This window comes from Stegastes partitus, unplaced genomic scaffold (assembly GCF_000690725.1).
Source record: "Stegastes partitus isolate 25-593 unplaced genomic scaffold, Stegastes_partitus-1.0.2 Scaffold146, whole genome shotgun sequence".
NCBI lineage: Eukaryota > Metazoa > Chordata > Actinopteri > Pomacentridae > Stegastes > Stegastes partitus.
Genome location: NW_007577877.1, coordinates 210,365 through 233,057, shown reverse-complemented (window position 1 = coordinate 233,057; position 22,693 = coordinate 210,365). Strand labels below are relative to the sequence as shown.

Below are 22,693 nucleotides of genomic sequence, written 5' to 3'. Positions count from 1 at the left end.
TCTCATTGTCCCTCATGTATGCACGCAAACACCTCTGCTTTTTCCTGCATTGTTTTCTGCTCTTTTATACACTAATGATAGTCCCTCGATGCAGTGATCATTTGTAATGACCAAAACAATAGCAAATGTGTTTTTCTGTTTACATAAACTTCACTGTATTTATTTAGATAGCACCAAATAACACATATTTGCAATATATGCAGGTTAGCTCATATTTAACATGTGTGAGAGAGTGCAGCAATAATGTAGGATTGAAGAAATCACTGCTCCTGTGGTGTAATCCTACAGTAGCCCATTGTCGAGTATTTACACAAAGCGTGCGTTTGTGTGTTAATAAGGTGTCCAATCCAGCAACATCATACCCAGAGAAGAGCCTCAGACAACCCCCCGTTTCACGATCCCCCCAGGTCCAATCTGCTGACTGGCTTCTTTTACCTGTCTGTCGCCAGAGGCTGATGCTAAATGTCACTGACACTAAATCGCCTTTGTTAAGTCAAACCTATTTTAATTGTGTCACCTGTGATTTGCGCCTTGCGTGCAGCAAATACCGTGTATCAAGTAGAAGCAGAGGCTTCACAATTTGCTGTGATATATTATTTTTTTTGAAAACATTGAAGTGGAATGAAAAGTCTGACAAGCCCAATGCCAGCTTGGGAGGATTGTGATGTCTGCTGGCATTCCGGCGGTAATGCCGCATGAGTGGAAAGGGAATCAAATGTCTCCATGCTGGCACTCAACATATTGTTGGTCTCTTTGATTTAGTGTACAGCATCCAGGAAAATGTCATTGCGTCTCTCCATTGTGCAGACTTGACATATCCATTTTGCAACTGTAAAATGCAAAGAAAAACAAAGCAAAATACCCGAGATGATGTCTTTATGCCACGCAGACAGATTCCCTGTGATGCATTGCAGTTGCTTTTTGCAGGTGCCTTTTTGGTAGCAGACATACTAAAGCCTTTCCTGTCAGTCTTTATGATTTTTAAATGTGTCAAAGTGATAGAGCTGATCCATCCACATTTATCTCTTGTCTTGCTATTTCTTCATTTACAAATGTTTAAAGATGGTGTATAGTTTGTCAACAGTCCTTTAAATTAAAAGGCAAATCACCTCATTCCCAATAAGATGAGTGTAGCAAAAGGTAAATAAATGATGTGTCTGTATCAGAGACTCTAGCATACAATGGTGAGTCTGATCTCCAACCAAAGCTGTGGTGGTGTACTGCAATCATTGCAAGCTCCGACTAGACATGTAATGGCAACCATCACAGGTGCAGGGTTTCACACACAGCGACAAAAAAGGAACCTCGATCATGATTTAAAATAGACAATTCTATGTTTTGTTTTACGTCAGCACAGAACAACACCACAGCGACTTGATATTACACGCTGATAAAGCGTGCAGGCTCGCTCAAAATACAGCCGACCCAGATTTAAGTTGGATCACATGATACTGCATTGTTTACAGGTATTATTTCTTGCTTACTTAAGAGTTTGCAAATCCGATTAAAGGCAGATTAGGTCGATGGTTTGCATTACTATTATTTTAGCTGAGATCACTGCTTCAACAATTAAGTGCCTGCATATCCGTGTCTGTGTGTGCGCGCACATGCAGGGTTTTGTCTTGAACTCTGACTTCAGGAAGTCCCTGGTCTCCATCCAATGGTGAAAGGCCTCCCAGATTCCCCTTCTCTCCAGTGAGGTGGAATACTGCCGGAAGATTACCATATCATTACCATATCATTAGCATAACATTACTGCGGCACAGCTTGGCTCACTGTCTGCGGACGTGCTATCAGCTCATCGAGAGATTCAATCCCCAATCCGCTCCATGCTTCCACCCTCCATCCCCTCCCCTCTCCTCCCTTCCCTCCCTCTGTACACTCGAGGTGTGTTTTCCATCTGAGTAAAGCAGATGTAATTGAGGTAGAGCACTGGATTTACCGGCTAAATGAAATCACACAATGCTTCACGATCAGCCGGGGCTGCTGTCGTACACATTCAGAGAGCTCCTTCTCTGAAAATGTCGTAGCGCTGCACCCGATTCAGAATTTCTAATATCCTCTCAGAAATAGCCTCAGTCAGATGCTAAGCTATGTCAAGCCTTACTCTGGCTGGATTACTCCAGGCTGTTATATTATGACCAGGTGTGTGTGCGTTGGGCAAAAGGAAAAAAAAAAGCCGACCTGCCACCATCTTCTCCCTCTCCCTTTCCTCTCTGTTTTCTGTACCGAAGGGCACCCAGGGGCGCCAAAAGGGACACCAATCCTCTAATGGTTGGGAGTGAGGGCCCATTCCATTAGTCAGGGGGCCCAGAGTTCATTGCTGCTCCTCAGTACGAGGAGGGCGGAGGAAGCGAAATGGAAGCAGGTGTTGGCCGGGGGCAACTCAGAGGGCAACGCTGCACCAGCTGCATGCTGGGAAATGCAGCACTTTTTTCTCCCTCATCTCCTCTCCTTCTCTGCCTATTTCTATTTCCTCACACAAGTACAGCAGCACACACCTTGTGCATACAGCGTGCACAGCATATATACATACACACACACACACTCACACACACACACACACACACACACACACACACACACACACACACACAGACTCCCTATCACCCTCTTTTGTCCCCAATTTCATTCATTCCAATAAGCTATTCTCCATTTTCCTTATCTCTTTCTTTCTCTCTCTCAGCCTCACACACTCATTCACTCACTCACTCATTCACTCACGCCTATCTCCATCTCTTTCATTTTCGCTCTCTCCGTTTGCTTACTGCCCACCCCTCCCCTCACTCCATCTTCGCACATACCTCACTCTCATTTGTAAATGGAGAGAGGACTTGACTGAGGAATATGTGGAGAAGATGTGGTTTCCCTCCCAGGTGGGAAACTCTGGCGGGAGATGAAGGTAGAGAAGAAGAACGAGAAAGAAGGAGATGGGGGTGAGAAGGAGGAGGAGAGCAGAAATTATGCTACCACTCCCTCTCTTTCTCTTCCTCTGCCTCTCTCTCTCTCTCTGTGGGCTTAGATGATGTATGGCAGCAAAGGCCACATGTTGGCCGAGTGATGGATTAAAGCACTTTGTAGGAAAATTACTGAGAGCGCCTCAGCACATCCGAGTCTAGCCCTTAATAAAACTCTCTTCAATATTGAAATGGAGAGAGAGAGGGAGAAATACAGAGAGATAAAGAAGATAAAGGACGATGTGGGACGAGAACAGGGAGTGGTGCTAGAAGCGCACAAACATACTCATTCTCAATGCTCTTGTGGAACACTGAGAAATTTTACAAAATTGAACATTGTATATAGCTTTACTGTTGGATTTTACTACACGGTTTTGTTTAGTGTGAGTTCATAAAAAGATCTGAGGAAGAAGTAAGTGAAAGTAGACAAGATTCTCTGAAGTAGTTGTTAGAGGAACTTTTTGAACATGTTTGTCAGACGGTTGCTGTTGGGTGCGTTGTATACTGTAGTTTGAGTCACTTCCCTTTTCTACTTGGAGTAGAAGAAAAAAGAAGATCCAGTCTAGACCTGTGCGGTACAACAGTGGACATAAGCGAGCGACAGTTTTAATTTCCCAAAACGCAGCTCGCTGTGGGTATGTTTTCATCCAAAACTTGCATTATTTTTTCATTTGTCACAGTTTTTGAGTTGTCACATTTCACCAAAAATGCCATCTGGTTACAGCAACTGAAATGTGCAGCACTTCTGCTTTTCTTTGTTTGTGATGACTAGTTGAATATGTTTTGATTTAGAAAAACAAGCAACTTTTTGGGTTTTGTCATCAAACTATGGGTAACATGGAGGTTGGTTTGAAATCTATACAATCATGTGATTGGGCATATGTTTTAGTACTGTCATCATTCCAAAATGTTAGCAATCAACTTGGCAAGTACCATGTCTTCTCTAATTACAGATTAAAATGTAATAAAACGGAACTATTTTTCTTTTAAACTTACACTAAACGATAGCTTGTGGCAACTCAATCCTAAACTAATTGTGTTATCCTTTAAAAACCCATCACTCCCCATATTTTTCTCTTTAAGATGGACTGTAGAACCCCTCACACCCCCTCCCATTTCCATCATTGCGTTCCTGCCAATACTGTAACCAACAAGGCTTAACTGCTCACCCCATTTAGCCCCTAGCATCCCCCTCCATCACCCAGCCCTCCTCCCATCTCTCCTTTCTGCTTTTCCATAGTTGAGGCTGTGGAGGCCACAGCCCCTGTAGGGCTGTTAGTGTACACACCAGCTGCTGTTTTCTCCATAGGGTGGACTGCCTCACGTGGCTCTCACACACTGCTTCAATGACTCTTGATGTCTGTGTTTGTTTTTGTTTACCCTTCATGCTTTTTCCCTCCATCCCTCCCTCCATTACTGTTTTTCTCTCCTCTTTCTTTTTGTCTGTTGGAGGCCGTCAGCAGCAGCGGGACATGCAGCTCCCGTGGATGCTTCAGTATTGAGACGACTCAAAGTCCAACTCTGCAGAACTGCAATCAGACACTGTAATACACATCAGGCGTACAGTGCTATTTGTTTTTCGAAGGTAGAATAATAATAAAAAAAATCAGTACAATTTTACTCTATCTATTTTAGAAGTGAGATTTATGGTGGCTTATAATTTATGTTAACGCCAACATGTAGTGTTTTTACTTATAGTGACCGATACATGAATTTGTAATTGGGATATTGTGATAATTACAGTAATTATAGTGGCTGACTCTATATGTGGTAGGGGTTGCTGTGGTGTGGGTCCTTGTGCTCCTCACAGCATGTCTGCATAGAAGGTTTAGCGTTAGCAATGTTAGCACAGCAGTCAAATGGAGGAAATAAATTTGAAGCAGAAAAATATTCTTTTGCGTGCACAAATATGTAAGGCATCATGCTGCCTGTGTAGACAGCAGGAATGATTAAAATATGAGCATATCTGTTCCGTCAGACATGCAAATGGCATGCTTTCTATGTAAACACAACACATTTTCATGATTTACCCTGCTGCTTGTTGGTGCAAGAAAGCTTTAGCTACCAGCCTAAAGACCAGTAAGCATAACAGTAAATGTCCCAAAAGTAGCGCTAATGGGAAGTTGTCTGGTTTAAGAAAATAAAATAAAAACTGTTGTTTACATTTTACGTATTTCCTGTTTTGGCCACTTGGAGACAACAAAACAACTGTATGAACTTAATGAGCAAATAGTTGCTTATTTATACCACAGGCACCCCTGGAAGAATAGTAGTATTTGTTTGGAGTTACGTTTCTGACCACGTTACAGGTATTAAGCCACCATTGATGTTCCTTTTTGTTAAACAGTTAAATATTCTACTGTGTTCACCAGTTAGTTATTAACTTTATCTGTTTTCTGTTTGGTGCCAGTCAGGTGGCATAGTCTGACTTTATCAGAGCTTTTCCACAGAAAATGTCAGCCTGCTGCTGGAGCCAATGTTGATCTGAGCAATGTGACTGAACCAAAGCAGTGAAGTTACAGGCCCTGAAACCAAAACAACGAAACCAAAAGATGCTAAAAATGCTTTGAGCTGAGAAGAACTGCATGGTGTGCACACTTCACCTCAAGCGACCCTTTAACATTTTTCATTCCATTTAACTGCCTGCTTACATACAAATATTGATTAATGCAGCTCTTCTCTACCGATTGTTGTAGTCACGAAGGATTCATAAAAAGTAAAATATTTAATTTAACTTTGCTGTTTTCGCTACATATGTATGCCTGTGTGTGTGCATGTTTGTGCATGTTTGTGGTTCTGACTGCAACTTTCCATCAGGCTTTTTTTGAAATAAAAAATAAAAAATAAAACTATAAAACTTATTATGCACTAAAAAGCATTATCTCTGACAACAAAGTTTGGAAAGGACCCCCAAATGCCATTGTTTGGTAACTGATAGTTGTGTCATCAGAGAACTGTGTGGAGCAACTGCTTGTCCACTTACATATATATGTAATGTAGTCAGGCTTAGTTGTGGTAACTTGCGATGGAGAGTGTCTCTAATTCTTAATGAATTGTTTATCTATAAGAAATGATTACTGTCAGCACTAAGTGCATCAAATTCAGAGACAGGCAGCTTTTAAGGCAGGGATAGACAGTGTTGTTGTCAGGAAAGATGGTTCAAAAGCTTAAAAGAGTTTCAAATAACTATCACAATGCAAATCACCACAGTGCTTCAAATAACGCTATGTTTTAAGCTCTTTTAGCAAACACCACAGAAAAAAAAAAAAAGATCAGCAGAAATGTAAAAGGACATAACCACAAAAATAAACAAGTAAGTACATCATATAACCTGCAGCTCTGGTTGAAATTGGATGTTGTGTTTCACAGTGCCTTGAATCTGCTTGTTGCTTTCAGGAGTTGTTTAGAATTTTAATGCTGGGGCCCTTCAATCATATGCAGTGCAGTATGATAATCTGATCCGACACTTGAAGAGGGAGCACAGGCATTTCTTATCCATAAGAATCAATAAGAAACGGGTCAAGAATCAAAACAAAACCTACACACGAAGAGAAATATGGGATAACACCGACATAACACAAAGTCTTTGATGCACTGACTGGATATAACAAAAATGGTTCCTTGTGTATGGCAAAGTATAATTGCACAAAAAGGTAGTCCTTCAGTACCCATTTTTTTATCGATAGGCTCTTGTTACGAGTTTTACGTGTTAAGTAAAAATTAGCACATCAAACACTGTCCTCAATAATTATTCCATTTTCATGACGTTAAAAGAAATTGGCTTTTTTTCAAATCAATAGCTAGGATAGTTGAAATCTTTTCATTGTGTTTCAGTGGAAAATTAAAATTCTGAAATTCTGAAAGAGTTTAATTAGAGCTTTTAGTGTCCTTTACTTTGTCAAGTGTCACAGCTGGAAGAGAATCAAGCAGCTGTTTGACAGAGCTGTTGTAGAGGTTGTGAATGGAGAGCAGGTCAAGGTTAAGTGTTTATAGGGATATTAAGTAAGGTACGCTTTATATTTTTGTATTTCCTGTCTTGAATAATAATAGTTAGAGTATTAATACTGCTGCTTAGGTGTCGTTTAGAAGAGGAGTCCAAAAATTTTAATAAAAAAACAAATCTGGCTGAAGAGAGTAGTTGCCAAGTGCAGGAAGTTACACAGCTTCAGCTCTACTGCACGAATGTCTCAGAAAACATAGTAGCCAACAAAATAAAAAAAAGCCACAATGGGATAATTAAAATTCAGTTCTGTAATTGAATAATCTATTCTTCTTTCGCTCTGACTTCCAACACGCATAATTGCAAGTGATTTTGTTTCGGGTCCAAAATACTCAAGCCCAAAATGTACTCCTTATGGGAGCTTCTCTCCCATCAGCAGTAGTTTGGCCTGTAGCTCATCCAAGGAAAAGTTGTACTTGTAGATATTTGTTTCTTATCACAAATTTTGTACAGCATATTGAATAGATTTCAGTGGTGTAAGGAAAATTATTATTGTTATTATTATAAAAAATAGTGGTTGATTTATTGAATGCTATACTGAAGGAGTTATTATTATTAGTAGTAGAAGTACAATTATTATTGTTTTCAGTTGTGGCGCTGTCACTTTACAGCAAGAGTGTGTTTATGGTCTGTTCTCCCCGTGTCCCTATTATCATTTTCTTTTGCACCATTCATCAGTGCCATGGTTTGTGGTTCACTGGACAGATTCAATTCAGCTTTAAATAAGCTGCCATTGCTTATATGAGAGCATTTGATTTGATGCGCAAGTCATTTTTTTAAACACCAACCACTCTCTATTTTCACCATTGTTTTATCATATACATTTTATCTCCTTAATATACACAAAATGTGCCACAGTATATTCCTAATTAGGCTCAAAGTTGAATCATTTGGTGGTGGTTTATCAACACTATATAATAATAGATTTCTTTTGTTAAAATGAAAGAAAGTGAAATGAAATTTTAAGATGATAATCTGTAATAAAATGCACATAACAGGAATTAAATTAACGGTCGTCTATCACAGACATCTGTCAGTACCCCAAGGATTTTGATTTCTACCAACAACATAGTCAAGTTCAGATATTATCCTTGGAAGGCTTTATGGTACTCTTCATACAGCAGCACAACTGTCATGCTAATCCCCTCCTCATCTGTACTTTGGACTAAGGTCACGTATTAGAGAGATTCATAAAGCAACAGAGAACTTGAGATGAGCCTGTTGAATAGTCCTGTCTGTCAGCTGTGCCTGTCTACAGTCTGAAGGTCGAGTTGAATGGTGGCCGCGTCCTCCGTCTGAGAAGAGTGCGACAGGTCAGGGTGCTGGAATCCATGCGTGCTTGGAGACAGTCCTCATATCACAGGTTAGAAAAACCTCAAAGAGTTTCCAGTAGATCTTGTTTGGATCATTGTATTTTGATAAACAATTAACATATAGCTAATTATTCTAGTTACACGATGCATGAAATTTGGCACTAAGTTATAAAACAGGCCAAAAACCACAGGTGTGTGTTTGCTGTGTAAGCACCAGTTGTCTATATAAATGTCTTTACTTTTAAATGGATTCTAAACAGTTTAAAAGCAAATTACATATTTTACATAGGACTCTTCTTCCATCGTGTATTCATCTATATTGTTGCAACACCCACGTTCCTCCATACACTCTTCTGAGACACTTTTCATCAAATGTTTTACACAATGATTTCGGTGATCACCTACCAAAACCCTTGATTATGAAAATTTAAAAAAGCACATTACTGCATTTGACATGTCTTATTTGATATTTAATTTGCACTTTATAGACTTTATTATATTTTATTCACAGGATGTTGCAGCCTAGTCTAATGGCAAAGCATGTAATAGACCTGCTCGTCACTTAGAGGATGCTGTTTAAGCGATACGGCCTAAGTGTGGAAAAAAAAGCTTTTCTCCGACAAACTTCAAAGAATTCCGAAGTAATAGAGCGATTCCTCTCAGTGCACTTTTTATTTTGTTTGCCAGGATGTGAAGGATGGACAACAGGCAACGACAGACTGCTTCCTCTCCTTTCAGAGTAAACTAGTAAATTACTGTTCCACAAGCCCTAACCAGAACCAGAACATCTAACTGTATAGTATTTCATTTTACTGTAGTGACTTGCTAGCCAGCAACCTAGCAACATTTTTAAAAATTGTAAATAAAATTCATATATGCATGCACTTTTCACGCCTTGAAGCAAGACAGACCATGACACCGACTGGCTCTGTCCTATACACTTTGGTGCGATGTTGGTTGCCTCACAGTTGTTGATCAGTAACCAAGTTTTGATCGACATTAACATCAGTCATGCCTCCTGTAGTCTGTAGGCTCCAGCATGTACTGTTTTTGGATCTATTAAGCTCCACCTCTGACTGCAGCCAGCAAGGACATCTCAATTTATGCCAAGCTTACTTAGTTCATTGTACAATGATTCAAGCATACAGTAGTATGTGTGTGTCCAAGCGTGTGTTGGTGTGCGTTTGAACACTCTCATGATTAGTGTTCTCAGTGACTGGCTGGCTGATGGGGTTGATTTGTCCGACAGTGCTGTGTGTCAGGCAGGCTCAGCGTCCGCATTGGAGAACATGAGTGAAGGAGCGGATAATTGATAGTGACAAGGCGCTCCCAGCCTTAATTGCTGCTGGTGAATTAGATTACCTTTTCAAAGTGCCTTCATTAGCAGAGGGAGAGCCATACCAATGGTCCCCTGATTGGCCTCATATTGTTTTGCTGTGAACCTGTGCTGGCAGGGCACAAGAATCTGTGTGTGTGTGTGTGTGTGTGTGTGTGTGTGTTTTTGAGGGTGTGTGTTTGTTTTGGTTGGTTTGAAATTACTCAGTAATTTTCACGTACAGCTGTAGTTTGTGTATGCATCCGTACACATTAAGCACATCCAGTGTCAATAATGTCAAGTTGACATGTTTGTGACACATCAGTGACACATTCAGCGTGAAATGTCTTTCTGTTTTTATGGGCCATTGGCTGCTTAAAGGGTTAGTTCACCCAAATTACAAACAAGACACTTACCTCTGAGGTTTCTGCTGCCGCCACAATACACTCTGGGTAAATGGAGATTTTCTTCTTTATATAAAGACGGTTGTGATTACTCTGGATCATTCATAGACCAGACTAGTCATCGAGAACTGTTTCCATTTTAGATCTGATTCCAAAATTCTGATTTGAAATTTTCATTTTGATTTTGTTCAGAAGTTCTGACACAACTTTTGCTTGTAGTAGTTTTAAATGAACAGTTTACTGCATACACGTACTGTATATCCCACAGTGCTGGTCTGAGCCTATAGTTGTCCAAGTTCAGTGTCTGTGTGTCTTCTTGTCTACTCATGCATCTGTTTTATTTATTCATGAGTCTAGCATTTATCTCTGTTAACCTTTTCAGCCAGTCCTGAGTTCCTTAATTGGTAGGTGAATAACACAAATTGCATGATTGTCAATCACCTAAATTTAGTTGATGCTACGCTGTGGTACCACTGTCGCACAGTTCGTGTAGCTGTGAGGTGTTTGATTACCTTGATAGAGAGGGACAGTGGTTGACAAAATACTCAGATCCTTTACGTAAATACAAGCACTAATATCACAGTGTAATACTCTGTTACCAGAAAAAGCATTGAAAATTTGACTTAAGTAAAAGTACATCAATATAATCAATTAAATGTAAAAGTCCTCAATACAAAACAAAAGTTTCCTATTGCAAGTATACATCAGATTATTATTACTCATGCATTCATGTAAAAGCAGGATTTTACTGTTGTAGTTTGTTTTTGAACTAATTCTTTTCGGACTGCAGCTAATGACTATTTTCGTTAAGGATTAATCTGCTGATTGTGTTCTCAATCAACTGATTATTTGGTTTGTTAAGAAAAATAAAAATTAAAACAGTCAGAAATGTAGTCACAATTAAGCAGCCCAAAGTGATGCCATCACAATGTTTTTTGCCCAACCAGTAATACAATCATCAAAATTATTAAAAATAAATTGTGTTTTTAAAAATTGTAGTAATTTAAAGGATTATCAGCAAATCCTTGCATTTCTGAAGCTGGAACCACTACATATTTTTGCTGGTAAATGATGTTTATCAAAATAGTTACCAATTAGAGTAAAATGAGCTTGTTGTGATTAAAATCCAGACATTACCCAACCCTATCGCTATACTCTCTATATATTTGCACAGAAGAATTGTTTCTTTAAAAACTGTTGACAATAAAGTCTTTGTAAGAATACAACGAGGATCCAAGTGCAAATAAAAGCCGGAGAGGAAAGAACCACTTAAGAGGCTTTAATATGTTGGCAACACAAAAAAAGACATGGGTTTAAACCTGAGACCTGAAGTCACATACCTATGACCCAGCTGAAACCTAAATATGACAACCAAGCCCAACCCTTCATCTTAGCTTTGCAAGCTATTTTAAAATGGCCTGACTTGAGCTTGAACCTTTGCAGAAATAAAAATGGCTTTGCAGGTTCCGTATTGGCAGCAGAACTCGAAATCTAACCTATATCTGTCGTTGTATGGCACTGAAATGACAGGTAGCAGTTATAGATAAGGATGGGAAACTATTGGTTAACACTAGTTTGTGGAGAACAGGAGACCTTCACAGTGTAGCTCCCTTCCCCTCCTAGTCAGACGATCAGCACCACGGAGAGTGCCACAATGTTTATTGTATAGTAACGCTTACACTGTTTTTAGGAAGATATAGTGCTGTTTAAGTTTGGTAAACGTGACTTTGAATGCTTTGTAAAAATTCAGTTAATCTCTATTGTAATCCATGAGATTTCTTCTGAAGTTAGAAATCAAATTTGCATCTTTGTGTTGAACTAATGTTTCTCTACTTCTGCCTCCATCTTCAGTCAGTCCCTTGTTACATTTCTGGCATTTATGGGATTACAATCTTTAGAAGACATTTCAGCAGATTCCAGCGGGCACTCAAACAATACCACCAACACGTTCAGACAATCAAACTTTGGCCTAATGTTCCTGATACTTTCTGTGAGAATGACAAGAAATATTAGAAAACGAATTATCACTTTTTCTTTGTTTATTTCAGAAGTGAATTTGTTTATTTTTTCTTTGTTTTGTAGTTAAAGTATTTGGATGATTACTTAACTAAAACTAATAATGTAGCAGTAAAAACAGTTTGTTCAAAATCCTACAGTACAGTAATGAAAGTACGAAAGTTTTTATAATACATACATACAGTTAAATACATTTCACATATGTAAAGTAAAAGGACTTGTTTGGCGAAACCGGATATTTTATGGTAAATGGCAGTGTTCATACTAATGCCTCATACTGTTAAAGCTAGTTCTACCTATTTTATTCTTTAAGGGTGAAATGTTAAGTTGTGAGATGATCAGTGAGAAAAGAAAAACACTAAGCTATGCTACACAATTCTGTTTTTTTTTTTTAATTTAGTCTTTATTGATAGTGAATTATGTGATTATTAAATGTTTGGTGCTCAAAACAATTAGTTAAATGAAAGCAGCTGGGATTTTTAGGTTGGAACCGGTAACTACTTAGGGTCCTTATGACATATGAAACATGGAAATGTGCCCCAGACACACAGTTTTTTTTGTAGGGGTCACAAACCAAAAAGTTTAAATTAAACCAGTTCGGGAAAATTGGTTCGGTTTGAAATAATGTATTGTATTTTTAATCTGATCTTCTAATTCCTAAAATTTAAAGTTTCCTCCACTCAAAAATGTGTTTGGTATATGTTACTGCTCTTGGGTGTTTTAGCTTCACTATACAGACTGATGTATGTCCACACTGGGAGGGTATTTTAAAATTCTTGTGCTGAAAGTGAAACATGTATTTGTGCTAGTAGGGTTTGTGACATCACCACTAGTGTAGCCAATCCTGGTCCAGTAGGCAATCTATACAAGTGTGAAGTGAAAAGCAGACTTTGCAAAAACAGTGAGAATGTACTTTCAGTGAGACATATTGTGTCCAGCAGTGAAACTTTTGAATGAAAGTCTGTTTCATAGTCATACATTTTAGACTTTTAAATGACGGAAGAGGTGCAGGTAATTGAATGGGAAAACCCTATTTGATGCAAAATGTTACTGAAAGAAGACTACCTTGAGCAGCGAATAACCAGAACAGTCAAATAAATGCTGTTGAGTGAGAGAGAAAATCTTAGTGTAGTGGAGTGGAGTGGAAGTATAGCATAAAATGAAGATATTTAGGTATAGCACTTGTGTAAATGTACTTGGTTACATTATAGAATATTGCTGTTGAGGCGCAACATCTAAGTTCTCCAGATGCTTCACCACACTGCTGCCTGCATAAAAATAAAGACCCTTCCAAACTAAATGAAGAAATGGACACAACTTTGCTGAGAGCAAGAAGTGAAAGTAAAAAAAAAAGTTATCACTCCATGCAGAGATAGTGACATGAGCATCTTCTAAAAAAAAAAAAAAAAAAAAAGAGTTTCTTCCCAGACCCAAAAGTCCAAAACCTTTTCCCCACTTCATCCCCGCCAGCACCAGTTTCAGCTTCTGCTGTCCTTCATCTTATTTCCATATCTGTCTCTAGTCACTGCTCCATCACCAGCTCCCCGGTACCCCCATCCCCAAAAACACACTGGCATCCCCATCTCTGTCTCATGCTTCATTCCCACCCCAGCCAGCCTGCAGCCCCCTGCTGAGTTAAATGGAGTGTGCCGGCATCAGGGGAGTCGCGTGTGCTCAGTTCAGCTCAGCTCAGCTGGGCTGCCAGCGTTATAAACTTAGTGTGTGATTATCGTCAGAGCCAGACTCCTCCACCCAGGATGTCTGCGCTGATGGGTACTGTGTCACCGGGTACAGCCAGCCATGGAGCGAAGGGTGAGAAACCGGAGGAGGGATGGAAACCAACACAAGAGGGAAGAGAAATATTGTTGGTGGGGGAGATGAAGAAAGGTAACGGGGTTGGAGAGAAAAAAAAAGGATAGGAAAAGATAAAGGAGGGGGAACAAGCAGGAGAGGAGCGAATCATCAAAGGAGAGAAAAAGTCAAGCTGAGCAAGGAAAGACTGATGTACACCTATCGCAGCAGACAAAGACAAGGGAAGACACACAGGGAGTGATATAAAGAGGGAGAAGCAGAAGAATAACGCGTCGGGAGAAGAAAGAGAGGCAGCAGGGAAATCAGCAGAGGAGGGGAAAAAGAAAGAGAGACAGGGAGGGTGGATAGAAAAGAAAGCCAAGGAGAGAAATTAGAGAGAAATTTTTCAAGCGAGTGATGTGTACTGTGATTGTTTTCTCTCCTCCTCTCTCGCTCTCTTTCTCTCTCTCTGTCTCACTCTAAACGGTCGGGATGTGGCCTGTATCTGCCGGCAAGAAGGAACTCAATTTGGGACAATTTACTCGGCAGTCTCAGCCCTGATGCACCTCAGGGACAGAGAATAGAGAGAATGAAAGTGAAGGAAGATAGAATCAGCAAGCCACACACACATACAGACACACACAAACTCACACTTACTCTCACACACACACACACACACACAATGTGCGCCTTGCACACAATTGCCGCCGAGTAGATTTCACTTAGTTAGTTCTAACTCTCCCAGGCGGTCAATACGATTGAGTTTATAAGGCTTGGAAATGAAAAGCCCAGGATAAGGTTAGATAAACTGTGTGCTATTTGATTTCTGCCCACCTCTCGCAGAAAAACCCACACAAGACAGATGGCCAGAGGGGATACGCTGAAATCATGTTGTGCAAAGGGTCATATGGGTGATTAAGGCTGAATACGTTATGTGTTTTGACCCTTACTCCGTACCTGCATTGGTTTCTCCGTATTGATGAACACGCTGCATGATTTTCCAAATGCGTCTCCTTGCATTCTTATTATGCCCTGCAGTTGAGAGGGCGCAACTATTTCGACCAGTTGTTGAATAAAACACTGTCAACTAAGCAAATGTTACATCTAACTGTGTGTCCTCAAAGTTTAGGTTTTCGAATCTCACTGCAACGTTGCATCTGTGTGCTGGCAGGTTGGCAGCCTGGAGGGTCTGTACACCCTGAGAGACAGCAGGGGGCGTCCTGACAGAGCCACCTTTGAGGACAGACTTGCAGCCGCAGAAGGGGTAAGTGTCTCTAATCAATTAATCGATCAGTCAGACTTTATTTGTCTCTCAGGTTTCATGCTAACAAAATATAACACAAAATACTTCACAGGACAAAAAGAATAAAAAACACATTGAAGATAATACCCCTCCCCCACCCCTGATAAATAGAAATGAAAGATGTGCAAAAACACTGAGGAAGTTAAAAACTCGCTGGTCCATTTATTAAACACTATACCTCAAAAGTGAGAACATAAAGAGCGGATGAAGCTGGCTGATCCTAAAAGAAGCCGCTGACTGATTTTTCTTTTTTTTTTTTTTTTTTATTTGGCGTGACTTGTACTGTCTGTAACACAGCGGGAAATAGATTTGTAACTACAGCAAATCAGAGCGTTCAGCTACTTAGATGTGACTGTTTGATACATTTAACACGGCCACGTCAAGGTGAATTCACACTCTGGCATCAGTTCTGATTTTACCCAGCATGTATATGCAAATGAAAGTTCATTTGGCTGGTGTTGCTGTTTTAATCAGGGTCTAGTGTTGATTAGCACGAAGGATGCAAAAAAAAAAACAGAGCCATGTGGTGAGTAATAGCTAAAAGTTGTTTACCTTGCTGATGTCGCTCGTGTGCCTGTTCGACCCAATATCATTTTGTGCCCTCCCCTCCCTCCTTCGCTCCCTCCCTCCCTCGCCACCCTCAACAAGCCGTTCTGCATCACCCTCCGAGCACACAATGCAGCCTCCTCACCGGGCTTCCGTTGCCAGGGAAACCGTTACCCACGGAGACATCCCATGACAGCACAGGGCGAGAGAGGCGGGATGAGAGGAAGGGTCAGAGATATGGCTTTGGCCCTGTCCGTTCTCCAGGGTGCACCAGACCTCTGGCCCTTCCCCAACACACTGCCCCTTCAATCACACACATGAAAAAAAACAACAACAACAACAACAACAACAAAACGCTACTCCTCTCGCACACGCAGACGGACACACAAGCGAAATAAATGGACGGAAAGTAAAAGACAGAAAAAGATTCCAAACTTTCCGATTCAGAGTTATCATCTGAATCAGTGTGCGTGTGATTAATTGAAGTAATTTATGCGCAATCTCCAGTGACTCCATGTATGGTTCATGATTTCATTAAACTGTAACTTTAATTACTTTTCTACTGTCGTAACTTTAGGTGAAAATGAATTTGCACCCCCAAAATGTCCTACATATCGTAATGAGTCTTACGTTTAATGGATTGCACAAATAATGTTTTGGGATAATGAACAATTGCATATTTAGACGTTGCCTCTCCCTGCCAGCAGCTGTTACGTCCTTAAATGTCTTTTCATTAAGGTCTGTTTGTAGGGTTTGTTTTATGTGAAGTAATCTTTTTTAGCTTTGAGGCAAGAAAAAAATGCCTCTAATATCACTTACTTGACTTTATTTAAGAGATAGTGTCTTGGTTATTATACCAATCAAACTAATAGAATTTGTTTGAATTGCAGTTTTTCAGCTGAAAACACTGATAACCGGGTTGGTTTTAAAGAAGACATACTTATGTTGTTGCATGTGTTGTCATACTCAATTACAGTGTGTTTGCTACAGTAGCTGGCCCTCTGCCAAAGCCTGAGCTATACTCCATCCACCCACCTCTGACCAGGCCTCTGTCTATGCAGACCTGTCTGCTGTTTTTCTTCTTTGCATCACGCACTGTGCTTGTCATTGCATGGCTGGCAGGTTACATTGTAGAACTCAGCAGTTACTGCATCATACAAAGTTTAGTAGATTTCAAGATTTAGTTAATATTAACTTCATGTTGCCTAAAGTGACTTTTGAGGTTAGAATTGTATTTTAGTTAGAGAAGCATGATAATGCACCATTGCTGAGATCACCCAGACGTCCAGGTGTTTTGTGTGTTACTCTCTTTAGTAATTACATTTTTTAAATGAAAGACTAAGTCACTGGTGCATCATTGTGTAGCAGAAGTGTTTGAAGGCTGTGTTTTCATCCGTTAGATTTACTCCACTAATAAGGTGGAATTAAACCAAGTCTTGGTTTATTCAGTTTTCTGCTAGGTTTGAAAATTAGTGACTATTGAGTACGTTTCCAAAAGCACAATCATGTCATTTAAGCTTCATCAGAGAGTTTCATTCTTTACAGCCAGAATCAGAGGTCAGAAACTTTGTGGTTTAGACATTTCTCCTGATAACAACATAACAATCATTAGATTTAAACCGCTCTCAAAATCATTTTCCGATCATATCACAAGTGGTTGAATGTCCAAATCACATGTTCTGAAGAAGATCAAACAATGACTCTTGGGACAGTAAATTTGACCTCGCTTAGTACACAAATATTCTTTCAGTTTCAGTAATTTCTTTTGAAAGGGACCGTGTGTATTAATCAACATAAATACACTCAAGTTAGCCAGAATGTTCATTTTCATTGGCAGTCTATTTTCCTGACGTTCTTAGGGATCGAAAATGAATAATGGTAAAGCAGTATGTAGTGTAGTAAATTCTTTATTGTAATAAAAGCATGTGGAAAACAGATTTTTTTAAAAAAAGCATGAACAGTTCATACAATACAGCTAAATTCACTTAAACATGTGGATATATTATGAGTCTTTAACTATTTCAGAAATATTTTAATCATTAAGGACTTGATTTTTGATTTATTTGATTTTTGATGATATTTTTAAGCTGGAATTTGTTGGCATCATTGAAAAAATTCTATGGTTACCTCTGCTCTGAGAGGAAACTTGGCTTCTGCCCCTCTTGGTTCTGTTTTTTGGCTTCAGAAAATCGTGATCCTGACAAGATAGGAGTTTTTTTTAGAAAGAGGGTGTTTCTGTTGGTTGTTCTAAAAATGCATGTCAGTTATGCAAGACCAAAGCTAAATTTATTAGGGCTGTAGTATCTAGATCGACCAGTCAATTGGTCCGTATTCTCACTGCTCGGAGATTTGCTGGTGTTACTTTCATAAAGAAAAATGTGCCACATCGTTACCTTTCCACGATTAATCCATTATTTTTCCTTTTGGGAGAAACAGACCCAAAAAAACACATTTTCAAAACTTTTACAATTCGTCCAAATTATTTGAGACAGCTACGTCTAACCTTTTTAACTCTTAGGCTACAATCCCTGAATGTTTACTCAGAGTTGGCTTCAAATTGACACCATATCAAAGAAGTCAGTGGTGTGGCTGCATTTTGTTAAACTGGTTGACCAAATACTCAAATTTAAACTTTGTCAATGGCAGATATGTTTTCTAGTAATATATTGTGTAATAGTTGTAACCATGCCATACTGACAGGTGTGCTGTGTCTATAGTAAGTTAAACAAGTCAAAGTTAAAAGCAGTATATTTTCTAAAGGTCTGATGATGACGTGGAACCATGTCAAGCTAATATAATGCAGTATAAAATATAAAAAATGCTTGTTATCACAGTTGTAGCAAACTATTATCCGGTCGTTAATTAAGAAAATACTTAAAATTAACTGTTTCCTAGGAACTCATGAGTATAATTGTGTTCCATAAAAGAGAAATACTCAGCATCATGTGTGAATTAACATGGCCTGCTGTAGGTCATAATAAACAGTTGTGCTAAAGCAGTCCATATAAACGGGGCACTGAGATTTACGTGTTGAGAGCTGCTGCTAATATTTACAGCACTGCCACACACACACACACAGACACACTCACAGAACGGAGGTCCACGGTGGTTTCTCAGACGAGGAGGAGGTGTTGCCACCGTGTAATCCCGGCCGATGCAGCCCTCTGTCAGCACGGCAACAATCAGCTGTTGTATTAATTGCACAACTAATGACATAATTAGCAAGGCTGTGGAAAACAGCTCAACATAAACATGCGAGAGTTCAGAGGCAAAACACAGATAAGGACGTAATGGGCGCATGTGCTTGTTCACTGTTATGAAGCAAGAAACACACAGACTTTAGGATGGACATAAACATACATGGAGTATATACACAAAGACATCTAATTCTCTTATACACGTATGGCTGTAGTGTGACGAAACTGTAATATCATCTTAAGGTTTTCTCTTCTGTCTTCCTTTGTACCTTGTTTATTTGAATCCCTCCCTCCCCTCAATGACTCTCTTCCTTCTTGTCCTAACTATCATACCTCTTGCAGTTTCATTCTTAAACACACAGACATGTCTCTGACTGAACTGCACACTGACCTTTTACAAAATGTCTCAGATACTAACCCCCTGCCAGCTTCTGACATACACACATTGGTCCCTGCTGGTGTATTACACATTTAACACACACATACAGAAAACCACTGGTCGCAGTGTGTCCCTATCTTGTGACGTCCTGGTTTTAAAATGTTTTTTTTTTTTTTCTTCAGTCCTAATGTCTGTCTAGTTATTCTAAGCTGCAGATAAACCTTATTGATACAACCACTTAAGCTGACAGCAACAAGGCTCTTAGCACAGAGAGAAGTCAAAGACATATGTAGCAGAACCAGTGGGAAGTTTTCATTATATAAACTGAATAACTGACTAAAGTTATATAAGGAGAAATGTTTTGTTTTTTTATCAGAGAAAAAGATGTGATGATGAGTAGTCAAGGTCAGGTCAGCTTTTAAAATAAATGAAGTAGTATAAAGCCTTTACCTTGCAACCATTCAAATGATCAAACATGATCCACCTCATTGTGAGTAATGCTTATCTAACCAGCTATTAGTAGGTAAACTTATTTTTTGCATAAATCTGCAAACATGCAATGAAGCAGGTCAAGCTAAATTGAGCAGGCAAACCCATTTTGCGCATTTTGAGAATTTGTTTCCTATGTCCAGTGCAAACAAAATAGTCGTCTTCCACAGCACTGAGTGATGCTCAACCTTCCTGTATTTGTAGATATACTGTATGATGTTTACCTGATACAAAAACAACACAAAAACAGTAAAGGTGGTTGCTTAGCCAGCATTTAAGATGGCACATATGGCTGAAGATGTGGTGGCTAATCCAAGATATCTTTGCCAGTCCTGCTTTGCCTTCTGCATGCACTGTCTGATCTCTCAGTTTACCATATGGTGCAATAAATTTATTGTCCATTTTTTATCAATATATTGTGCCTTATCCACAGCAAATTCACTACTTCTTTGCCAGCAATGCATTTTAATGACATTGTATATAAAGTTAGAGTCAAGTGCTGTCTGTTGTGGCTCAAAAAGATTATACTGTTATAAGTCCCACTGTACTGCTCACTATAGAGTAGGCTGTGTCTGTTGACCAGTGAAACAATACAAGAGGGAATGATTTCAGCCACTGTCTCAGCCACTTACGCCTTCTGCATTGAAAACATGCATGGATGTATTAAAAAAAAAACCTAATCAGGATAAACCCATTCAACTCATATTAAAGAGGCAGAGATCCACCTCAGTTATTTCAGCGTTTGTGTCATGAACTGGTGTGTGTGTTATTTTACTGATGTATTTACTGGCTTAGTTAAAGTCAAAGTGTCGAGGTGAGACTGAAGCATCCAAACTCGATCCTCCTACAAGCATGGAAACTGTAGCTATTTTGGATCCTGATGTAAGCTTTTCATTTGTTTTGTTCTGTTTTTTTATATATGTATTTTTTATGGGCAAATGGGTGGACAGCAAAATTAACTTTTTTACACAGTCCAAAGCAGCAAATCCAACAAGAGACCTTTTTTTCCACAGCAGACAGTTTGGTTTGTCATGGTAGGGGAAGCACAGATGCTACTAATGACATCTGTCCCAGTAAACCATGACACTGTGACAGTAAGCCAGCATCAACAATAACAAGACCCTGAAACTGATGCAGCGAAATGGAATTCAGCCATCATTAATTTTACTACTTACTTGTGCTTTTTGCATGTTTGAATTCATTTTATGAAGACGGCCTATTCACCATCGTGTGTAAGCAACATCTGCACACTTAGACGTGAGTTTTGGCCCTTCAGTCTTTTCCCATTAACATCTTAATCTACCAAGCAAAAAGACCTGTCATAATACTCTTTTATATAATGTAATGTTGGTGAATAAACAGAAAGTAGTTTGGAAGCCTTGTTTAATGCAGACTTAATGCAGTACTGCTAGTTTTACATATGAGCTACGTTGTTTTTCAAAAGATGATATTTGAAAACCTTCTGTTTGTTCACTGCTCTGTGGGAGGCCTTCAAATGGGCATGAAGTGAAATTCTGACATTTGTTTGTGTGCTTGAATATATGTAAAAGACAAAATCTGAATTTAAAAATCTGACTCTCGCTGCCTGTAGAATCATTTTGGTTTATGCAAGTCTTTAATTTTGTTGCAGTCATTAAGTGATATTGTGTTTTTGTGTTTTATGTCTATTTTAGGCATTCTTTTGTTCAACTTTGGAACTAATGTAGGCTTCATATATGAGTGTGATCAGTGTAAAACAGTTGGTAAGCTAGAAAGCATTGTTAAGCTAGTTTACGCTTGCTAACTTCCATCTTCATCCTTAAGATGCTCTCTCTCCCATCGTTCTCTTCCTCTCCTCCTCTCCCACCCACTCACTCTTCCATCCACACAGCACAGAAAAAAACATTTGAATTTTCCCTCAATGCTTCCTCACTGTTGAGGCGTTTGTGTGTTTTTTTTTTCTCCTTATTTTTCTTTTCCTTTTTCTTTTTTCTTTTTTTGCTATTTTTTTTTAAAACTCGAGTCACATCCGCAATCCCGCGGCCCTATAAGGAGCTTTCACGCTTTTTGGTTTGCTTTAGATGTTTAATACCCCCTCTCTTTTGTGTCAGGGAGCTGGAGAGGCGTTAAGAAGCGCTGATAAACCCCACTTAGATCCCTTCCTGGCCCGTCACCCTGGCCTGCCGGGCCGCTTTAGCAGGGAACTGATCTGTGACGGCCTGCCACTCAAACTGAGCACTTCTGAAGGCTGACACAATGGAGTGAGCAACACACCAGAGGGCCCGGGGGTGGGTGGGGAGGGGGAAGGAGGGAGGGTGAGGCAGAAGAGGGAGAGGAGGCCAAGAGGTGCCCCAAAAGAAGGCTAGAGGAGGGGCCAGAGAGCATCTCCCTGTTATCTGTTCCCTCTCTTTCAGTTTATGCAGTTCCCCCTCCCTCCTCTTGCTGCTTGATACTGTAGAGCTCACACTCTTTGACTGTTTGTCTTCTAGTCGGCAGTAACACGCACACACGAGCCCTCTCTATCGTTTGTCTCTCTGTGGTCAGGGCTATCAGTCTGGCAGCTAGAAATGAAAGATTGAATGAAGAGGCAGAGAGTTGGTTGGTTGGTGGGTGGGGTGGGAGGCTTGAGGGCCAGATAGGAATCAGCAGTGCGGTGCAGGGTCTGGTAGCGGTGGGTCGCAGGAGTGTATTCAACTGCTGCATGGCATAATAGGTCCAGCCAGGGCCACGCCGAGGCCGACAGAGCATCAGGAAGAGCGCAGGGTTGAGATTGACAGGCAGAGGGAGGGGTTAGGGTGGTGGTGGTGGTGGGGGATGTGGCCACTGCCGCTGCCATTGCCATCACTTTCCCATGGGGCCGTGGGTGGGTAGTGAAGCCCAAAATGTCAGCGTTGATATCTGTGCAGCTCGGCTCAGCTATCACACTCCTGCAGCTGCCTGCCATCCACTGCATCCACTCATTCATATAGAGACACGGGAGTATTATGCGCACACACACACACAC

General features: G+C 40.0%; 1 protein-coding gene across 1 annotated transcript in view; it reads left to right on the top strand.

Annotated features, from left to right (window-relative positions):
* LOC103355401 (PC3-like endoprotease variant B) overlaps positions 1-22,693 on the top strand; it is a 124,908-nt gene that overhangs the window by 1,700 nt on the left and 100,515 nt on the right. Inside the window, exon 2 of the mRNA XM_008279189.1 lies at positions 14,968-15,060. Coding sequence (XP_008277411.1) covers positions 14,968-15,060 — 93 coding nt within the window. The remainder of the gene's footprint in view (positions 1-14,967; positions 15,061-22,693) is intronic.